This window comes from Pteronotus mesoamericanus, unplaced genomic scaffold, assembly GCF_021234165.1.
Source record: "Pteronotus mesoamericanus isolate MK-2021 breed Mesoamerican mustached bat unplaced genomic scaffold, CSHL_Meso_final contig_256, whole genome shotgun sequence".
Lineage (NCBI taxonomy): Eukaryota > Metazoa > Chordata > Mammalia > Chiroptera > Mormoopidae > Pteronotus > Pteronotus mesoamericanus.
This window is the reverse complement of record NW_026555108.1, coordinates 4,602,525-4,620,161: the sequence shown is the minus strand read 5'-3', so window position 1 is coordinate 4,620,161 and position 17,637 is coordinate 4,602,525. Positions and strand designations below refer to the sequence as shown.

General features: G+C 37.8%; 1 protein-coding gene across 1 annotated transcript in view; it reads right to left on the bottom strand.

Annotated features, from left to right (window-relative positions):
- KIF4A (kinesin family member 4A) overlaps positions 1-17,637 on the bottom strand; it is a 103,639-nt gene that overhangs the window by 14,619 nt on the left and 71,383 nt on the right. Inside the window, exons 16-22 of the mRNA XM_054574211.1 lie at positions 16,845-16,989; positions 15,997-16,107; positions 11,751-11,834; positions 11,130-11,243; positions 3,740-3,895; positions 3,510-3,610; positions 536-665 (exon numbers count right to left, since the gene is read on the bottom strand). Coding sequence (XP_054430186.1) covers positions 536-665; positions 3,510-3,610; positions 3,740-3,895; positions 11,130-11,243; positions 11,751-11,834; positions 15,997-16,107; positions 16,845-16,989 — 841 coding nt within the window. The remainder of the gene's footprint in view (positions 1-535; positions 666-3,509; positions 3,611-3,739; positions 3,896-11,129; positions 11,244-11,750; positions 11,835-15,996; positions 16,108-16,844; positions 16,990-17,637) is intronic.

The window sequence follows — 17,637 nt, the reverse complement described above, 5'->3', positions numbered from 1 at the left end:
ATCTGCTAACCCAACACAAAATGTAGCAAGGATAGCATTGCTCAGACTTGCAGAGTTGCAGTCCATATGCTCGTCTCCAGAGAAAAACGCCTCAATCAGCAGAGGTGATCAACTTTAATTCCTCGTGTGACAATGCAAGATGATAGATTATTGGAAGGCCAGTGAAGATGGGTTTTCCTTAAGATGCATCATTGTATGTCAAAGATGATTTTCTCTTTGCTAGACTGTATCTTAAACTTTTTGAATATACATCTTGCAGGTGTCTTAGGAAGTAGTACAGTATAATAGTTGATGTTTAAATAGTGGCCTAACTATGGCATACTGATCTTTTCCTAAAAATAACAGCAAGCATTTATTACTGAGCACTTGCTCACACCAACTTTTACCCATAAAACTATTATTTCTCTGACGTTAGTGTCATTGTGATTTCTACCATGAAAAGTGGCAATAACACAGGGACAGTATCCCGGGCCAGTATCGTATTTCAATCTACCAAGGCAGACCCCTAATTCCTGGTAGGAAGAGTGATGTTTACCTCTCCAATTAAATATTTCAGGGCACACTTGGCTTCCAGAATGGTAGCAATATTCTCCCAGCGGTGTTTTGGCCTGTCTTCACTTTCTGCATCCAGCAGCTTCTGCTGGAGGTCAGCAATCTGAGCACTCCTTCAGGGAAAGAAACAGTCAGCCTTATTGCTAGTAGTTTCAACACCAAGGAGAGGGGAAGAGCTCTGAGGAGAAACTTCAAATAGTATTATGGAAGGAGGTATCAGTTAAACATCATTTAGAAAATGATAATGTCATCTGGTTAGGATGTGTGCTCAGCAGCTGTTGGGACATACATTATCTCAAATTCCGGTACAAAGTTGACTCCAAAGACCATCCAAGTGGTTTCACTTTATTAAATACTGGTTGAAATAAATGGATCATATAGTGGGACTTGGCCAGATTTGCTTTAGTAAGGCTTTTTATTGGTGCGCTGACTGTAAAGTGACTTCATCTTGAGGTCACATGAGCTCAAGCAGTGATATGGTGGTGGCTCACCTATGGAGGGACAAGATTCAGGTTGGAGGCTGGAAGGAAAATAAACCTCAGAATAACAAACAGGTGGATGCTCTTTGCTGGGATTGAATACCAAATTGATACCTATGGCTGGTGTTGGCGAGAGGGTATCTTGAAGTGCCTGCCATAGGACTGACAAGTTTCTTTTTTAAAAAAATGTGTCTTCCCATTTATTCCAGTCTTTTTTTTTAAAGAGGTTTTATTTATTTATTTTCAGAGAGAGGGGAAGGTAAGGAGAAAGAGAGGGAGAGAAACATCGATCAGTCGCCTCTCGCACATGTCCCCAACCAGGGACCTGGCCTGCAACCCAGGCGTGGGCCCTGACCGCGTATTGAACCACTGTCCTTACATTTTGCAGACCAGTGCTCAATCCACTGAGCCATACCAGCCAGGACTGAAAATAGTTTTGATCACTCAGCCTCCCCAAAAGGGTCTCAGAGACCCCCCCAAGGGCTTGGGGACCACACTTTGAGAACCCTGCGCTAATATGTAGTCCTATCCTTCTACAAGCTCATAATCTTTCTAGAGTGACAAGACTAATAAGTGTAAAATGGTTAATAAATGTCAAGATAACATATATTGCCTGCATCACATTATTGAATAATGTAAGTTCTGAAGGAGTTTAGAGAAGAGGGAGATTAGTGAGGGGTGAAAGCTCAGGGAAGGCTTCTTGGAAGAGGTGCGCCAGAACAATTCAGAACTGTTTTCTACAATATGCCCTTTCCTGTTGTTTTTGACAATTCATGTCCCTCAGTGATTTCAAAATTTAGTTTATGGCTCATCAACTTTCAGAAAATCCTCTTGATTAAACTCACCTCTGTCTGATTGCCCTCTATTTGGCACCTGTCCTACATTTAAGTAATCATTTACTTATGCACAGTGTTATGCAGGTAAATCTTTAATAGCCTGCAATTAAAAAAAAAAAACAAAACCCAGACTTGATTTGTAGATTTTGCTGGTTTTTGTGCTGTACATCCTCTCACCAAGACTAATCGTAAGCTATCAATGGTTTACAATATTCCTGAAATGTTAACAAACGATTCCAACACATTATGCTATTTCCGCTTGAAAGCAAGGATGATGCCATCTATTTTTTCTACATATCCCAACTGCACCCAGTGCGGCACAGAGTAGAAACTCAAATGCTGACTTTACAGATGTATCCAAAGAAAAACAGCTAATGTATGTTGCTAAAAACAAATTAAAGATCCCCAGGCTCTCCTGGGCAATAAAATTCAATTATCCTAAGAAACTATACAATCTCTAAGTTCTGATTCTTCTAGTGTTTGTAGATACTTAAAAGACAGCAGTGATTAAAGAGGTTGTGTAGCGTAATTTCTGGTCTTACAGCCAGGCAGGGAGAAAGAGAAGAATCTTCATCGAGCACTTCTAATATGCCAAGTACTGTGTTATGTAATTACTAATTTCATTTAATGCTCATCATCAGTTTACCTATATATTCTATTCTATCGACTTTGCTGTTGATCTCTAAAGGTCTCCTGCTTCTATGTTGTTGCTTTTCTGGTATCATTTGTTGGGTTCTCCTAAAGTTTTGTGTTTAGTCAGTTCTACTGCATCAAAAACTGTGGCGCGGCCCTGGCTGGTGTGGCTCAGTGGATTGAGCACTGGCCTGCAAAATGGAGGGTCGCCAGTTTGATTCCCAGTCAGGGCACATGTCTGTGTTGCGGGCCGGGTCCCCAGTGGGGGGTGTGCGGGAGGCAGCCATACACTGATGTTTCTCTCCCGCTCTTTCTCCCTCCCTTCTTCTCTGTCTAAAAATAAATAAATAAAATCTTTAAAGAGAAAAAGACTGCGGTGCAGCACAAAGAGCATGCATGGGCTTTGGAGTTAGACTGGGGTTCTGAATCCCAGCACTATATCACCTTCAGCAAATATCTTAAGATCTGTCAACTTCAGTTCAGATCTCTAAAGTGAGAAAATAATACATACCTCATAAAGTATACTTCATAAGGAGGGACTGAATGAGAAAATGTGTCTAACATGTTTAGTGGTGTGTATATTTGAAAAACAAATTTGCTACCTTCTTTCATTTCTCTACCATCACAAAGCTTCTGAATCACTAGGCTGATAGGTTCTATTTTGATTCCAGGTGTAATTTTTTTTCAGAAAATCCTCACCCAAAGATATATTTATTGATTTTAGAGAGGGCAGGGAGAGAGGGCAGGGGGAGAGAGAGGCGGGGGAGAGAGAGAGAGAGAAAGAGAAAGAAAGAGTGAGAGAGAGAAACATCACTGTTAGAAACATCGATCGGTTGCCTCCCCTATGTATTCTAACCAGGGACCATACCTAGGTCATAATGAGGTATGTGCCCTGATTGGGAATCAAACCTGCAACTATTTGGTGTACAGGATGACATTCCAACCAGCTGTGCCACCCGGCCAGGGCCAGGCATACCTTTTTATAATGCCTTAGAGGCAATCCCATTACCTGAGTTCCATTTCAGTCTCTAGGCTTTCAATCTGCTTTGTAATGGAATCCTCTGAGTCAGAAGCTTGACCAGGCAGTTGAGCAAGTGAGAATGTGCGCCTCTATAAAGAAGAATAGTGGGAATGGGGCTGAAGTACTAAAAGGAAAGTAACCCTTCAAAGCAGTCAGGGTTTCTGGGGGGTGCTTATTGGGTCTGATTATGGGTCCAATATTTCCATAAGGGCACTTACCCGGAGCTTAGGAGGTAGATTCTCCCCAGATTCCTTTTTTTCTTTGAGTTCAGCCAGATCCTGAGCCAGGATCTTTCTGTCTTCAAGAAGGTCATTCAGATGGCGTTTGGCTTCTTCAGTACTGACCATAACCTCGATTTCATTTCCAAGCCAACTCTAGAAGAGAAATCAGTGATGTTGGGGTAGGGATGAGGAATCTCTGGCCCATGGGCTACATTCAGTTCTAGACTTAATTTCCCTCAGACCAGAGACCACATTAACTAGAAGTGAGATTTCCATTTGTGCCCACACTCATCAAAAATCCTAATAGCTCTCAGAGAGCCTTTAACAGCAAGATCCCAGAAAGTCACAAGAAAGAGGCTTTCTGCAGAAAAATCTTTCTTCAGAATCCTATATTTCTCTGTAAACTGTCTTTATCACCTCCATTTTCTCCTCAAGGTTTGTCCTTATCTAGTCATGATATAGAATTAAAGTATATTTGATTGTCTACTTAATAAATAGATATCCATTCTTTTTTTCCCCAATCCTCACCCAAGGACCTTTTTTCCCATTGCTTTTAGAGGGGGAGGAAGGCGGAAGAGAAAGGATATGAGAGAGAGAGAGAGAGAGAGAGAGAGAGAGAGAGAGAGAGAGAGAGAGAGAGAGAGAGAGAAACATTGATGTGAGAGAAAAACATCAACTGATTGCCTCCCATGTGTGCCCGGACTGGGGATCAGACCTGCAATCTAGGTATGTGCCCTGATTGGTAATTGAACCTCATTCCATAACTGAAAGGTTTATTTCCATAACTGAAAGGTTCATAATTGAACCTTTCAGTTATGGAATGAGGCTCCAAACAACTGAGCCACACCAGTCAGGGCAATATCCATTCTTAATCTTTAAAGATGATGAATGAAATATTTTTAAGCAAACAAAATTAACTAAATTCAGCTTTCAAAAAAGTAATCATCCATGAAAACACTTTCACATCAGAAGATATAATATAATAAGAATAATCAAAAGAATGCTGGAGTGAATATGATAATATCAAGTAATGTAGAATTCACATCGAACAATATTACCAAGGATTAAAAAAAGGTCATTTCATAATGGCAAAGAAGTCAATTATTCAAGAGAATTTAATCCTTGTTTATGTCCCTAATGAAGCACTAAAATACATGAAACAAAATCATATATATATATATGCCAACAGAGGAGATAATAGGGAATCATAAAAATACTCAATTGATCCAAAAGAATCCAGAAAACAAGGAAAAATGGAACGCAGAACAGATGGGAAAAATAAAAAACAAATGGCAAGATGATAGATCCAAACCTACCAATTGTAACACTGGATTAACAAAGCTGGACCCAACTACATGCTGCCTACACAAAACACACTTTTAAAACGAAGGCACAAATAGGTTAAAACTAAAAGGACTCAAAATTACACCATGCTAACAGTAGTTGAAAGAAAGCTGGAGGGGCCACGGTATTAGCAGAAAAAGTAGACTGCAGAACAATTATCATCAGGGATAGGAAAGATTATTTCATAATAATGAAGGGATCAATTAACCTTAAGTGTTTGTGCCTCTAATAACAGAGCTTCAAAATACATGAAGCAAACCAGATAGAACTACAAGGAGAAAAAGACAAATTCATAATTCTAGATGGAGATTTCAATACCCATCTCCCAATAACTGACAGAATGAGTAGGCCAAAAATCAGCAAGGATACAAAAGAAATGAATAGCACAGTCAATCACATAAACATGACTGACATTTATAGAATACTATCCAACAACAGCACAATACACAGTTCTCTCAAGTATACACAAAACATTTGCCAAGATTGACCATATTTTAGGCCATTATAAGTCTCAATAAATTCAAAAGGATTCAAGCCATACAAAGTATGTCCTCTAACCATAATGGAATTAAATTAAAAAGCATAACAGGAAGATATTTGGAAAAATCCCCTAATATTTGGAAACTAAATAACATAGTTTTAAATAACCCATGTGACAAAGAAGAAATCAACAGGGCAATTGGAATGTACTTTATGTTTTAAAAATTTTATTTATTTTGTTTTTTAGGCAGAGGGGAAGGGAAAGAGAAAGAGAGGGACAGAAGTATCCATGTGCAGTTGCCTCACGTGCACCCTCCCACTGGGGACCTGGCCCGCAACCCAGGCCTGTGCCCTGACTGGGAACTGAACCAGTGACCCTTTGGTTTGCAAGCTGGCGCCCAATCCACTGAGCCACACCATCCGGGGTAGAATGTAATTTAAATTGAATGAACAGGAAAGCATTAACTATCAAAAATTGTGGGAGGTCATTAAAAGAGTACTTAAGGGGAAATTTATAGCGCTAAATGCCTATATTAGAAATGAAGAAAGGACTCAAGTCAATGACCTCATGTTGCCAGATGGCAGAGGGTTTGGGGGGCTGGGTGAAAACGGTGAAGGGACTAAGAAGTATCGTACAAATTGGTAGTTACAGAATAGTCACAGGGATGTGAAGTACAGCATAGGGAATATAGTCAATACTGCAACAACTACGTATGGGGCCAAGGGAGGTACTAGACTTATCGGGGGATCATTTTGAGAGTTATATAAGTGTCTAACCACTATGCATACACCTGAAGCTAATATAATATTGAATGTCAAGTGTAATTGAAAAAAATTAAAATTAAAATTGAAAAAAGAAACAAACAAACAAAAAAGAGCCAATGAAATCCAAAGCAGAAGTAAGGAAATAATAAAGATCAGATAGGAAATTAATGAGCTGAAGTTTTGCGGGGTCTTCTTTTATTGTGGTAAAATATACATAACATAAAATTTAGTATCTTAATGATTTGTAAGAATGCACTGGTTCTCCGACAAACCTCTAGCCAAACTGATCAGGAAAAAAAAGACACAAAATATCAATAACACGAATGAGATAGATGACATTAATATAGCTTTTACAGACATTAGAAGGATAAAAAGGGAATATTATGAATAACTTCATGCCAATAACTTCATGATAACTTAGATAGAACAAATTCCCTGAAACACACAAACTACCAAAGTTCACTCAAGAAGAAATATATATGACCTAAAAAACCTTATACCTATTTAAAAAATTGAACTTTAATTAAAGCCCCTCCCCACAAAAAGCCAAAAATAACAAAAAATCCTTCAGGCCCGGATGGTTTAATTTGTGAAATGTACCAAATTTTTAAGGAAGAAACACAATTAATTCTATACAAACTCTTCTAGACAACTGAGGAAGAAATATTTCCCAACTCATTCTGAGGCCAGCATTACCTTGATACGCAAACCAGATGAATACATTAAAAGAAAACAGATCAATATCCCTCGTGAGCACAGATGTAAAAATTTTACACATTGCAATACACGAAAAGGATGATATATCATAACCAAATGGAGTTTATTCAAAGAACGCAAGGCTGGTTCCACATTTGAACGTCTAAGTAATTTACCAAGTCAACAAACTAGAGACAAAAAGCATTTGATAAAATTTATATCCACTCAACAAAAAGCTTACAGCAAACTAAGATTAGATAAGAACTTTCTCAATCTAATAATGGGCATCTGTGAAAGACCTACAGCTAACATTACACTTAATGAGGACAGACTGAACAGGTTTCTACTGTCACCACTCCTATTCAACATCATCCTGACAGTCCTAGCCAATGCGGTAGGGCAAGAAAAATAAATAAAAGACATGCACATTGGAAAGGAAGAAATAAAACCGTATTTACAAATGGTATGATTGTCTATGTAGAAAATTACAAAGAACCTACAAAATAGCTACTAGACTAGTAAAGTCAGAAGATAAAAGTTAATATTAAAAATCAATTGTATTTCTACATACTAGCAAAGAACAGCTAGATAAAAAACAATTCGGCAGTTTCTTATACAGTGAAACATACACTAACCATATGACCCAGCAATCCCACTCCAGTTATATTTACCCAAATTAAATGATTACTTATGTTTACATAGAAAGCTACATGTGAATGTTTTTATAGCAGTTTTATTCATAATCACCAAAAACTAGGAAAAAAACAAGATATACTTTAACAGGTAAACAGATAAACTGTGGGATATCCATGCAATGGAATACTATACTACTCAGCCAAAAAAAGGGGCACAAACTTTTGATGCAGGTAACAACATGGACAAATCATCTCAAATGCATTATGCTAAGTGAAGAAGGCCATACTGTGTTTCCATTTTTATGACATTGAGGCAAAGGGAAAGTAATAATGACAGAATACAAATTTGTGTTTGCCAAGGGCCAGGGATGTGGGAGGAGTTGACTATAAAGAGGTAGAGGGAAAATTGGGGGATAATAGAATTATTCTATATCTTGATTGTGGGGGTGGCGATATAATTGTATGTGTTATAAAACCCCCCTGGCAGAACTGTACATTTTTAAAAAGGGTAAATCTTACTATGGGTCAGTTATGCCTTAATAAAATAAATTGGAAAAAAATCAACTGATTTGCCATCCTAACAGAAGAAAAACAGAAAAAAAAACAGAGGAGCACCTCAATAGGATTCAGAAAAAACTTCTGAAAAAACTCCAGCATCCATTCATGATAAAAACTTTCAGCAAAACAGGGACAGGAACTTCTTCAAACTGAAAAAGAACATAGACAAAAACCCTACAACCAATATACTTAATGGTGAAAGACTGAATGCTTTTTCCTTAAGATTGGGAACAAAGCAAGGATGTCTTCTTTCACCTACTCAATATTTTCCTGGAGGTTTTGACAAGTGCCAAACAAGACAAAGTTTTTAAAAAGGCACACAGAGTGAATAGAAATAAATAAAATTGTCCCTATTGGCACAATGCTGTTTATATGCAAATTCCTAAGGACTACAAAAAAGCTACAAGAACCAGTAAGTGTGTTCAAACAGTTGGAAAATGAAATAAAAAAATCATTTCTAATATCATAAAAATATATGATATTATTTGATAAGCGTGCAACACCTGCACACTGAAAATGAAAACACTGCTGAGGGAAACAGAAGTCTTAGATAAATGAAGAGGTGTAGTGTGTTCATGGATCAAAAGACCCAATATTGTTAAGATGTAAACTCTCCTCCAATATATCTATAAATTCTAAGTAGTCCTAATCAAACTCTCAGCAGACGTTTTGTAAATTGAGATTGATAAGCTGTTTCTAGATTTTATATGGAAATGCAAAGGACTTAGTTATCACAAAACAATTCTGAAAAAGAATAACAACTTTAGAGAAATTATACTACCTGATTTCGGGATTTATTATAAACCCAGTGTAATCGAGGATAGACATGTAGATCAATGGGGGAGAATCTAGAAATTGACTTACGAACAACTGACTCTGACGGAGGTGTCAAGTCAAAATGAACCATAGACCTAAAGATAAAGCTTAACATTATGTCATTTCTAGAAGAAAACTTAGGAGGAAATCTTAGTTGCCTTGGGTTTGGCAAAGGTTTCTTAAATAGGACACAAAAGCCTTTCAAGTATAAAAGAAAAATGTCAATAAATCGGACGGCATCAAAATTAAAGCTTTGTTCTTCAAAAGATACCGTTAAAAAACTAAAAGGCACCATAACTGGTGAGGCTCAGTTGGTTGGGCATTGTCCCACAAAGTCAAAGGTCACCAGTTCGATTCCTAGTCAGGGCACGTGCCTGGGTTGCAGATTTAGTCCCCTGTCAGGGTGTGTAAGAGAAACAACTGAACAATGTTTCTCTTTCACACTGATGTTTTTCTCCCTCTTGCTCTCCCTCCCTTCCGCTATCTCTAAAAATAAATGAAATCTTTAAATTAAGTGAATAAAATGTTTTTAAAAAGTTCTTTGTTGAATATATGTAGAGTATATAAAGAATTGTAACAAAAAAAAGACAATTAAAAATAGGAAGAAGATTTGAGCAGATATTTCATAAAACATATATGGCAAATATGCACATGAAAAGGTGCTCCACATCATTAGTCATTAGTGAAATGAAAACTAAGTCACAATGGGGTACTACTACTACCCTTCTACTAGAATAGCTAAAATTTAAAAGACTGACCATATTCAAACTTCATATTGTCAGGAAAGTATGGCAACGGGAAGCCTCATACATTGTTAGTGGGAATGTAAAATGGTACGATCACTTTGGAAAACAATGTGGCAGTTGCTTAAAAGTTAAAAATGCATCCTCTTCTAGCATGTGAGAACACCGCGGGAGAAGACAGCTAGCTGTAAACCAGAAAATGGGCCTTCACCAGAAACTGAATCTGCCAACACCTTCAACTGGGACTTTTCAGCCCCCAGAACTGTGAGGAATAAATTTCTGTTGTTTATAAACAACAACAAAAAAGTTAAAACACACACCTATTATATGAGACAGCCATTCCACTCCTAGATTTTCTACTCAAAGAAATAAAAACATGTATGCACACAATGACTTGTCCATGAATGTTCAGTACAATATCTGTAGTAGTCAAAAACTAGAAACAGAAGTCCATCAATAGGTGAATTAATTAAAAAAAACTATGGTATGTGCCCTGGCCAGGGTGGCTCAGTGGATTGAGTGGCAGCCTGTGGACCGAAAGGTTGCCACTTCGATTCCCAGTCAGTGCACATACCTGGGTTGTGGGCCAGGTCCCCATCCGGGGGTGTACGAGAGGTGACCGATTGATGTTTCTCTCACACATGGATGTTTCTCTCCCTTTCTCCCTCCTTTACCCTCTCTCTAAAAATAAATACATAAAGTATTTTTTGAAAACCTGTGGTATATCTATAGAAGGGGATACCACTCAGCAATAAAAAAGGAAAGAAGTATTGATAAACACAACCATAGGCATGAATCTCAAACTGATTATGTTGAATGAAAGCCAGAAAAAATACTGTATGATTCAATTTTTATAAAATTCTAGAAAATGAAAATGGATATATAATGACAGAAAACTGACGAATGGTTACGTTGAGGTGGCGGGTAGAAGGGCTGCAGATTTAGTCCCCTGTCAGGGTGCCCTAAGGAGGGGAGGGAGGGATTACAAAGGGTACCAAGTTTTGGTTGTGATGGACGTCGACGTTATCTTGGTTGTGGTAATTTCATGGGTGCATAACTGTGTCAAAACTTATTGACTTGTACACTTTAAATATGTACATTTTCCAGTAGGTCAATTATACCTCAATAACACTGTCCAAAAATTAACTGAACCTCAACAGGGGCAGGGGTAAAAAGGGTTGTCTACTCTTGGTCTTTGACAACCACTCATATATTCACAGCTTTAGGTAATAAGGCTTTCAGAGCGGCCTTCAGATTTTGCAGCTTTCTTCTAAATGAAAACGAAGCTATTTCCCATGTTCACTTATCCTCAATACACAATAGAGAAATGGCTGTTCAAACTGTCCATACCTTCACTCGTGCGGCGGTGCCTTCCATTCCACGGCTGTGAGTCTCCTTCCGCTTATCTGCAACTTCCCGTTGTCTCTGCAGAGCATCCTTGAGCCTCTTGTTGGCAGCTGCTGCCTAAATAAAAACGGCTCACAGTCATGTTGAATTGAAGGATAAAAAGAAGAACATTCTAATTTCCAGCATATTAGTAAAGAAAAAGAAAAGAGTCTATGGTTTGAGTTCCCATAGGAACCCAGTTTCTAAGTCACCATGTCAAATGTGCATCTCTCCTAGGTTCTAAAGCCGGTAACTGGTCAACAGGTCCTGCGTGAGAGCCCAGGGGCGGTACACATTTCAAGAAAGTACCACACACTTGAAAGCATCTGGAAATGTCACATACCAATATTATTCTGTGATGTTTTAGAAAGAAGCAAGTCCAATTAGGAAAAAACACCTTATGTGAATAGTATCATTTTTATCAGGTTATCTGCTCACAGTTCCTGACATAAACAGGGGCCAAGACTTCGGAATTTCTGGTCAAGATTGGCACCCCTGGTTTGTGAGGACATTGGCTCACTTAAAGGATACTACTTTGCCAGCATCTAAGCAATACACTTGACTTAGAAGATTGAACTTTCTTACCTCCTCAGTTTTACGTCTAAGCACATTAGACTGTTTCTCGAAGTTTCTTTCGAGTTTGAGCAGCTCATATTGCCTCTTTCGGTCCTGAGAAGAAATGAATCAGACTTTTAATTGCTATTCAGCTTGCTAAAATAAAACCTTATAATGTAACTAAAGAGTTTTTCAATGGTATAGTCATTATGAAAAAGAAGATTCCTCAAGAAATTATAAATAGGACTACTGCAAAACCTAGCAATCCCATTATTGGGTATATATCCAAAGGAAATGAAATCTACTTTTTTTTTTTACTATTGTTTCTTTTTTTTCTTTATTTTTATTGCTGACACTATCACAGATGTCCCCATTTTCCTTCCCTTTGCCTGCCTCCACCCAGCCCCTGTCTCCCCTTCCCTCTGGCTATCACCACACTGTTGTCTGTGTCCATGGGTCATACATATATGTTCTTTGGCTAATTATTCTTTCATCCAGACCCCCTCCCCCCTGACAGTTTTCAGTCTGTTCCATGTATCCATGCCTGTTTTTCTCTTTGGTTTGTTTATTTATTTTGTTCATTAGATTCCACATATGAGTGAGATCATATGGTACTTGTCTTTCTCTGACTGGCTTCTTTCACTTAGTGTAATAATCCCCAGGTTCACCCATGCTGTGGCAAAAGGTGTTATTTCTTCTTTAAATGTCTGATAGAACTCACTAGTGAAGCCATCTGTGCCTGGGCTTTTCTTTCTGGGAAGTTTTAAACTACTAACTTAATCTCTTGTTACAGGTTTGTAAAGATTTTCTATTTCTTATTCAGTTTTGGTAGTTTTCATCTCTCCAAGAATTTTTCCATTTCATCTAGGCTTTCTAATTTGTTGGCACAGGGTTTTCATAATATTCCCTTACACTCTTTTCCTTCTGAAACATTAGTAGTGATGGCCCTTCTTTCACTCCTAATTTTAGTAATTTGAATCTTCTTTCTTTTTTTCTCACAAAGCATACCTAAAAATTTGTCAGTATTTGTTGATCACTTTGAAGGACCAACTTTAGGTTTTATCAATTTGCTCTATTGTTCTCCTATCCTCTATTTCATTAATTTCTACCCTAACCTTTAATACAATATTTCTTTCCACTTGCTAGCTTTGGTTTAGTTTGTTCTTCCTTTTTTCAGTGTCTTAAAGTAGAAGGCTAGCTTATTGGTTTGAGATCTTTCTTCATTTTTAATATGGCATTTACAACCATAAATTTCCCTCTAAGAATCTGTTGGCTGCATCCCATAAGTTTTGGTATGTTGTCTCTGTTTTTGTTCATCCCAAGTTGTCCTTGTGATTTCTTCTTTGACCCATTATTTAATTAGGAGTGCATTGTTTCATTTCCTCAGATTTGTAAATTTCCTAAGTGTGTTGGAAAACATACTTTGTATTATTTCAATCCTTTTAAATTTATTTATGCATGTTTTATGGCCTAACATATGGTCTATCCTGGGGAATCCACCATGTGCACTTGAGAAGAATATATAGCCTGCTGTTGTTGGTTGGAGTATAGGTGTCTGTTAGGTCTAGTTAGCTTATTATATTGTTGAAGTCTTTCATATCCTTACTGATCTTGTACCTAGTTGTTCTATCTATTATTGAAAGTGGGGTACTGAAATAGCCAAATATTATTTTTGATTTGTCTATTTTACCCTTCTTTTTGGTCAGTGTTTGCTTCATGTATTTTGGGGTTCTGTTAGGTACATATTTGTATAACTGTTATATCTCCCTGATGGATTGACTCTTTCATTATTATAAAATGTTCCTTTTTATTTCTAGTATCATTTTGTATTCCAGAGTATATTTTGTCTGTATAGTCACTTCAGCATTTTTATGGTTGATGTGTGAATGGTAGATCATTTTCCATCCTTTTACTTTCAACTTATTTGTATCTTTGAACCCATAACAAAGATATGCTGTCTATTGAAGACAGCATATCTTGTTATAGATCTTGGGTTTTTTAAATTCAGACCAACAATCTCTGATTTTTGATGAGATTGTTTTACCCACTCGGATTATATAATTATTGATATGTCTGGATTTATGTTTTCAAGTTTCCTTTTTGTTTCCTTTTATCTTTTTTGTTCCTTCATTCTTCCTTCACGGCCTTTTTACATTAAGCGAATATGAATCTTTTGCAATATAGCATATTAATTACTTCAATGATTATTTCACTATATTTTTGAGTTATATTCTTAGTAATTACTCTAGTGCTTATAATAAACATCTTATAAGAATCTACTTCAGATTTATGTTAACTAAATTCCAGTGAGATATGGAAATGTTATCCCTGTATAGCTCCGTTCTCTCTTCCCTTTTTGTACTATTATTGTTATGCATATTATATCTATAACCCCAAAATACATTATGATTATCACTTTATATAATTTATATCTTTTAAACAAGCTGAGCTATATTATAGGCCCATCAATACAATTGCATACCTATCATTTTATACAATTGTCTTTCAAATCAGTTATGAAAGGAAAAGTAATATACAATTATACTCTTTTAGAATTACCCACGGAATACTTTTATTGACACTCTGTTTTTGTTTTGTGTGTATGTGTGTGTGTCTGTGTGCACAGGCGCGCAGTCAAATTACTGTTGGTATCACTTGCTTTGCTTTCAGTCTGAAAGTCTTTTAGTATTTCTTGTAATATAGATCTTGGCTTTTGTCTAGCTGGGAATGTCTTAATTTTGCCTTCAATTTTGAAAGAAAACTTTGCTGTCTATAAGATTCTTGGTTGACAGCGCCTTTAGGGTCTAACTTCGCCAAACTCTTTCCCTGAATGAAGTCAGTGCCCTTTCGGAAGGCACCATCCTACGCTGTTCCTATGGCCTGCCTCTGCCAGCTCACGACCTGGGGGCGGGGACAGCAGCCCGCTTCTCTGAGTGACGTTGCTGTTCTAAGTAGGATGCTGTGCTGGGACAGTAGACATTATTTTTCTTGGCTTGCTTCTCCTGACGTGGAACCTACACCCTATGGTTAGATGGGCTGGGGCAATCAGGCCCCAGTATTCCTGGCCTTGTGCAGCAGGGGCGGAGTTGTCAGCCTATGTGCGGGGGCTGTGGAAAAAGGGGTACCCAGACCTCCTGGCTGCTCCTGCGTGAAACGGAGCTTCAGCAACATGGAGCTGATGGGGGATGAAACAGAAGAAACCACAGCCATACACTGGAGGCTGGGGGTTAAGGGGAGGGAGTGGGTGGGTGGTGGTTCAAATGCTGCAGACTCTTGCTGCTTTTACTGAGATTTAGCAGAGTTCCTTGAATAATTGTTTATTTTCTGTATGTCCTTAGGACAATTCCCAGATTTTTTTAATGGTTGTTTTCATAAATTTTAGCAGTTGTACTTCTCTTACTGAGCAGAGCCCACAAAGCTCTTGCGTGCTACTATTCTGAAGTACTTCTCTCCTTATTTCTTGACCCAACATATCACATTTTGGCCAATTCTAAAAATGTCTCTAAATCGATCTCCTTTCCAAGAACACTGCTACTACTCTAATTTAGGCCCTTAATATCTTTCTGGAAGATACATCTTCTTAACTTGTGCTCTGGCTTCCGGTTTCTCAATACTTCAGTGTGTTCTACACATTATTCCCAGACATATCTTTCTAAAGCAGTGCTTTGCTGATACCACTCTGTTTTTCAAAAACCTTAAAAATCTTTACTCTGCTAACCAAATAAAGTTCCAGCTTCTTGGATCTTTAACAATCCAGCCTCAACTTCTCTTGCCAGTGGAATCTTGTGCTACTATCCTCCATCCCACCTGGACAATTAGCCATTCCTTGAATATGCCTACAAAGTTGTCATCTTCTGCTGCTCCACCTGCAATGCCTGCCCTTATCTCTATCAAAATCCTCCATGTTATTCAAGACCTGTTCACCTACTGTCTTTTTCACTCCAACTGGAAGTGCACTTCCCTTTCTGAATTTGGTGTTTCAGGCCATTTGTAAAGCACAGATCTCTTTATTCCTTATATTGGAGAAAACCATGCCTATGTGTCATCTTCCCCTCAAACAAGGCTTTCTTCAAGGGCAGAATTCATACACTACTCATCTTTCTACTTTTCATGGTATCTAGTGGGTAGTACCTTGCACATAGTAGACATTAATAGATAGCTATTAAATTCATGAATGTGTCTCATTTTTTGGAGATAGCAGTTATTTGAAGATAATGATTTCATGTTAGTCAGCCCAGAGAAGGGTTTATTACTTTTGAGGAGTGTCATTACTTACTCGTTCTTTTAATTGGATTACTTCTTTGTCTTTTTGTTGCTTCCACTGTCTAAACTTCTCAGCATCCTCTTTCATCTGCCGCATTAACTGTACCCGCTGGTTTTTCATCACCTGGGAAAACAAAACCCAGTAGAAGTATTAGTCATCTGCATTTGTTCTAGGTTGATGTGAAGATGGATAGCCTGACCATTAAGAAGAGTGAAAACTAAGCTGAGGAGGCCGCCAACAGATTTTCAGATCAAGCTTGCAATACCCCTTGTTATGCCTGCACAGGGTTTCCAAGTATAGACTATACAAATAAATACTCTGAAGGAATAAAAGCAAAAATGTACCTATAAGCTAAATCCAGCCCTAAATTCATGGTATATAACAGATTTCAAAGAAATATCTAGTAAGCCTCAAGGACAAATCCACCTAGCAACCACTGTATCCAAAGGTCTCAGTACAAGTGGCCTATAACCACTACTTCGCAGATAAATTGAACACTCAATTAACTGAAAATTTTCTCTAGGTGTCTGTCATTTTTGCAACTACTTTATGAAATCATTTCACATGACCATGCAAGGCAGTCAGGATATTACCACTCAATATTAAGGTATCTTTGTCTTTTGGTTTCAGAGAATCTAACATTAAACTTTGAATGTCAAAGAAGGGTTTTGTTATTCAGATTCTAGATGACTGCTAGAACAATGTCCTGCAAATGGGACATTTGTGGAGATTCACACACTTGAAATGAGGACCCTGTCTGCTACTTTCTCCCCTGAAAACACCTCTATAGTATAATTCCAAATGGAACACCTATGTTTGTAAGTTTCAGAATGGTAAATGCATGGGTGAGAGTTTAATACCCGTATCTCCTGGTTCAGTTTGGAGACAGTATGCTCTGTGGATTCTTTCAGCTTCAGAAGTTTGGACTGTTCGTTCAGTTTCTTCTTCAGATCAGCTATTTGACCCTCTAGCTCCTGGAGACGTTTGCGGCGGCGCTCACTCAACCTAAACACAGATGCTGTAGAAATGAAGACTAGCAGCAGCAAAGCCTGACTTCAGAAGACATAGTATTAGAGTCCCAGGCTCACAGCCCTGTTATATATAAAACAGGTGACCAGTCACATAGCCATCTTTAAATATGAATACCACCCAAACAATCAAAACTGTCTCAATAATGGGGCCTTAATACAGACTCAAAGAACAATTTTTATGAGTATGTAACAACGCGATTGCTTCAATATAGCCGCCCACACCACTATGTGTTTAAAAAAAAATGGTTCTTTGAAGCCATTTCACTTCACTTTAGCTGCAAGAAATAATTCTGATAATGACTGAGTATGAGACAGAAAGTGAACACTAATTAGCATAACTTTTAAGAACATGACCCCTACACTCAATAGATATAACGGAATCACTGCGTTAAAAGAAGACAGAAGAGCGATTAAGGCAGAGGTTTGAGGGAAGGTAGGATATTCTGGTTATCTGTCTTGGTTTTATTCTTAACTAAGAAATGGCTAAGCTGATTTCCCATTTACTAGCCTGGGCATTAATTCTATTCACAAGCTAATTTACCATCAGCGCAGGGACAAATTGTTGCTGTCTGGTAGGTCTGATAATCTTCCAAAATCCAGCTCCAGCACTAACTCCTTATAC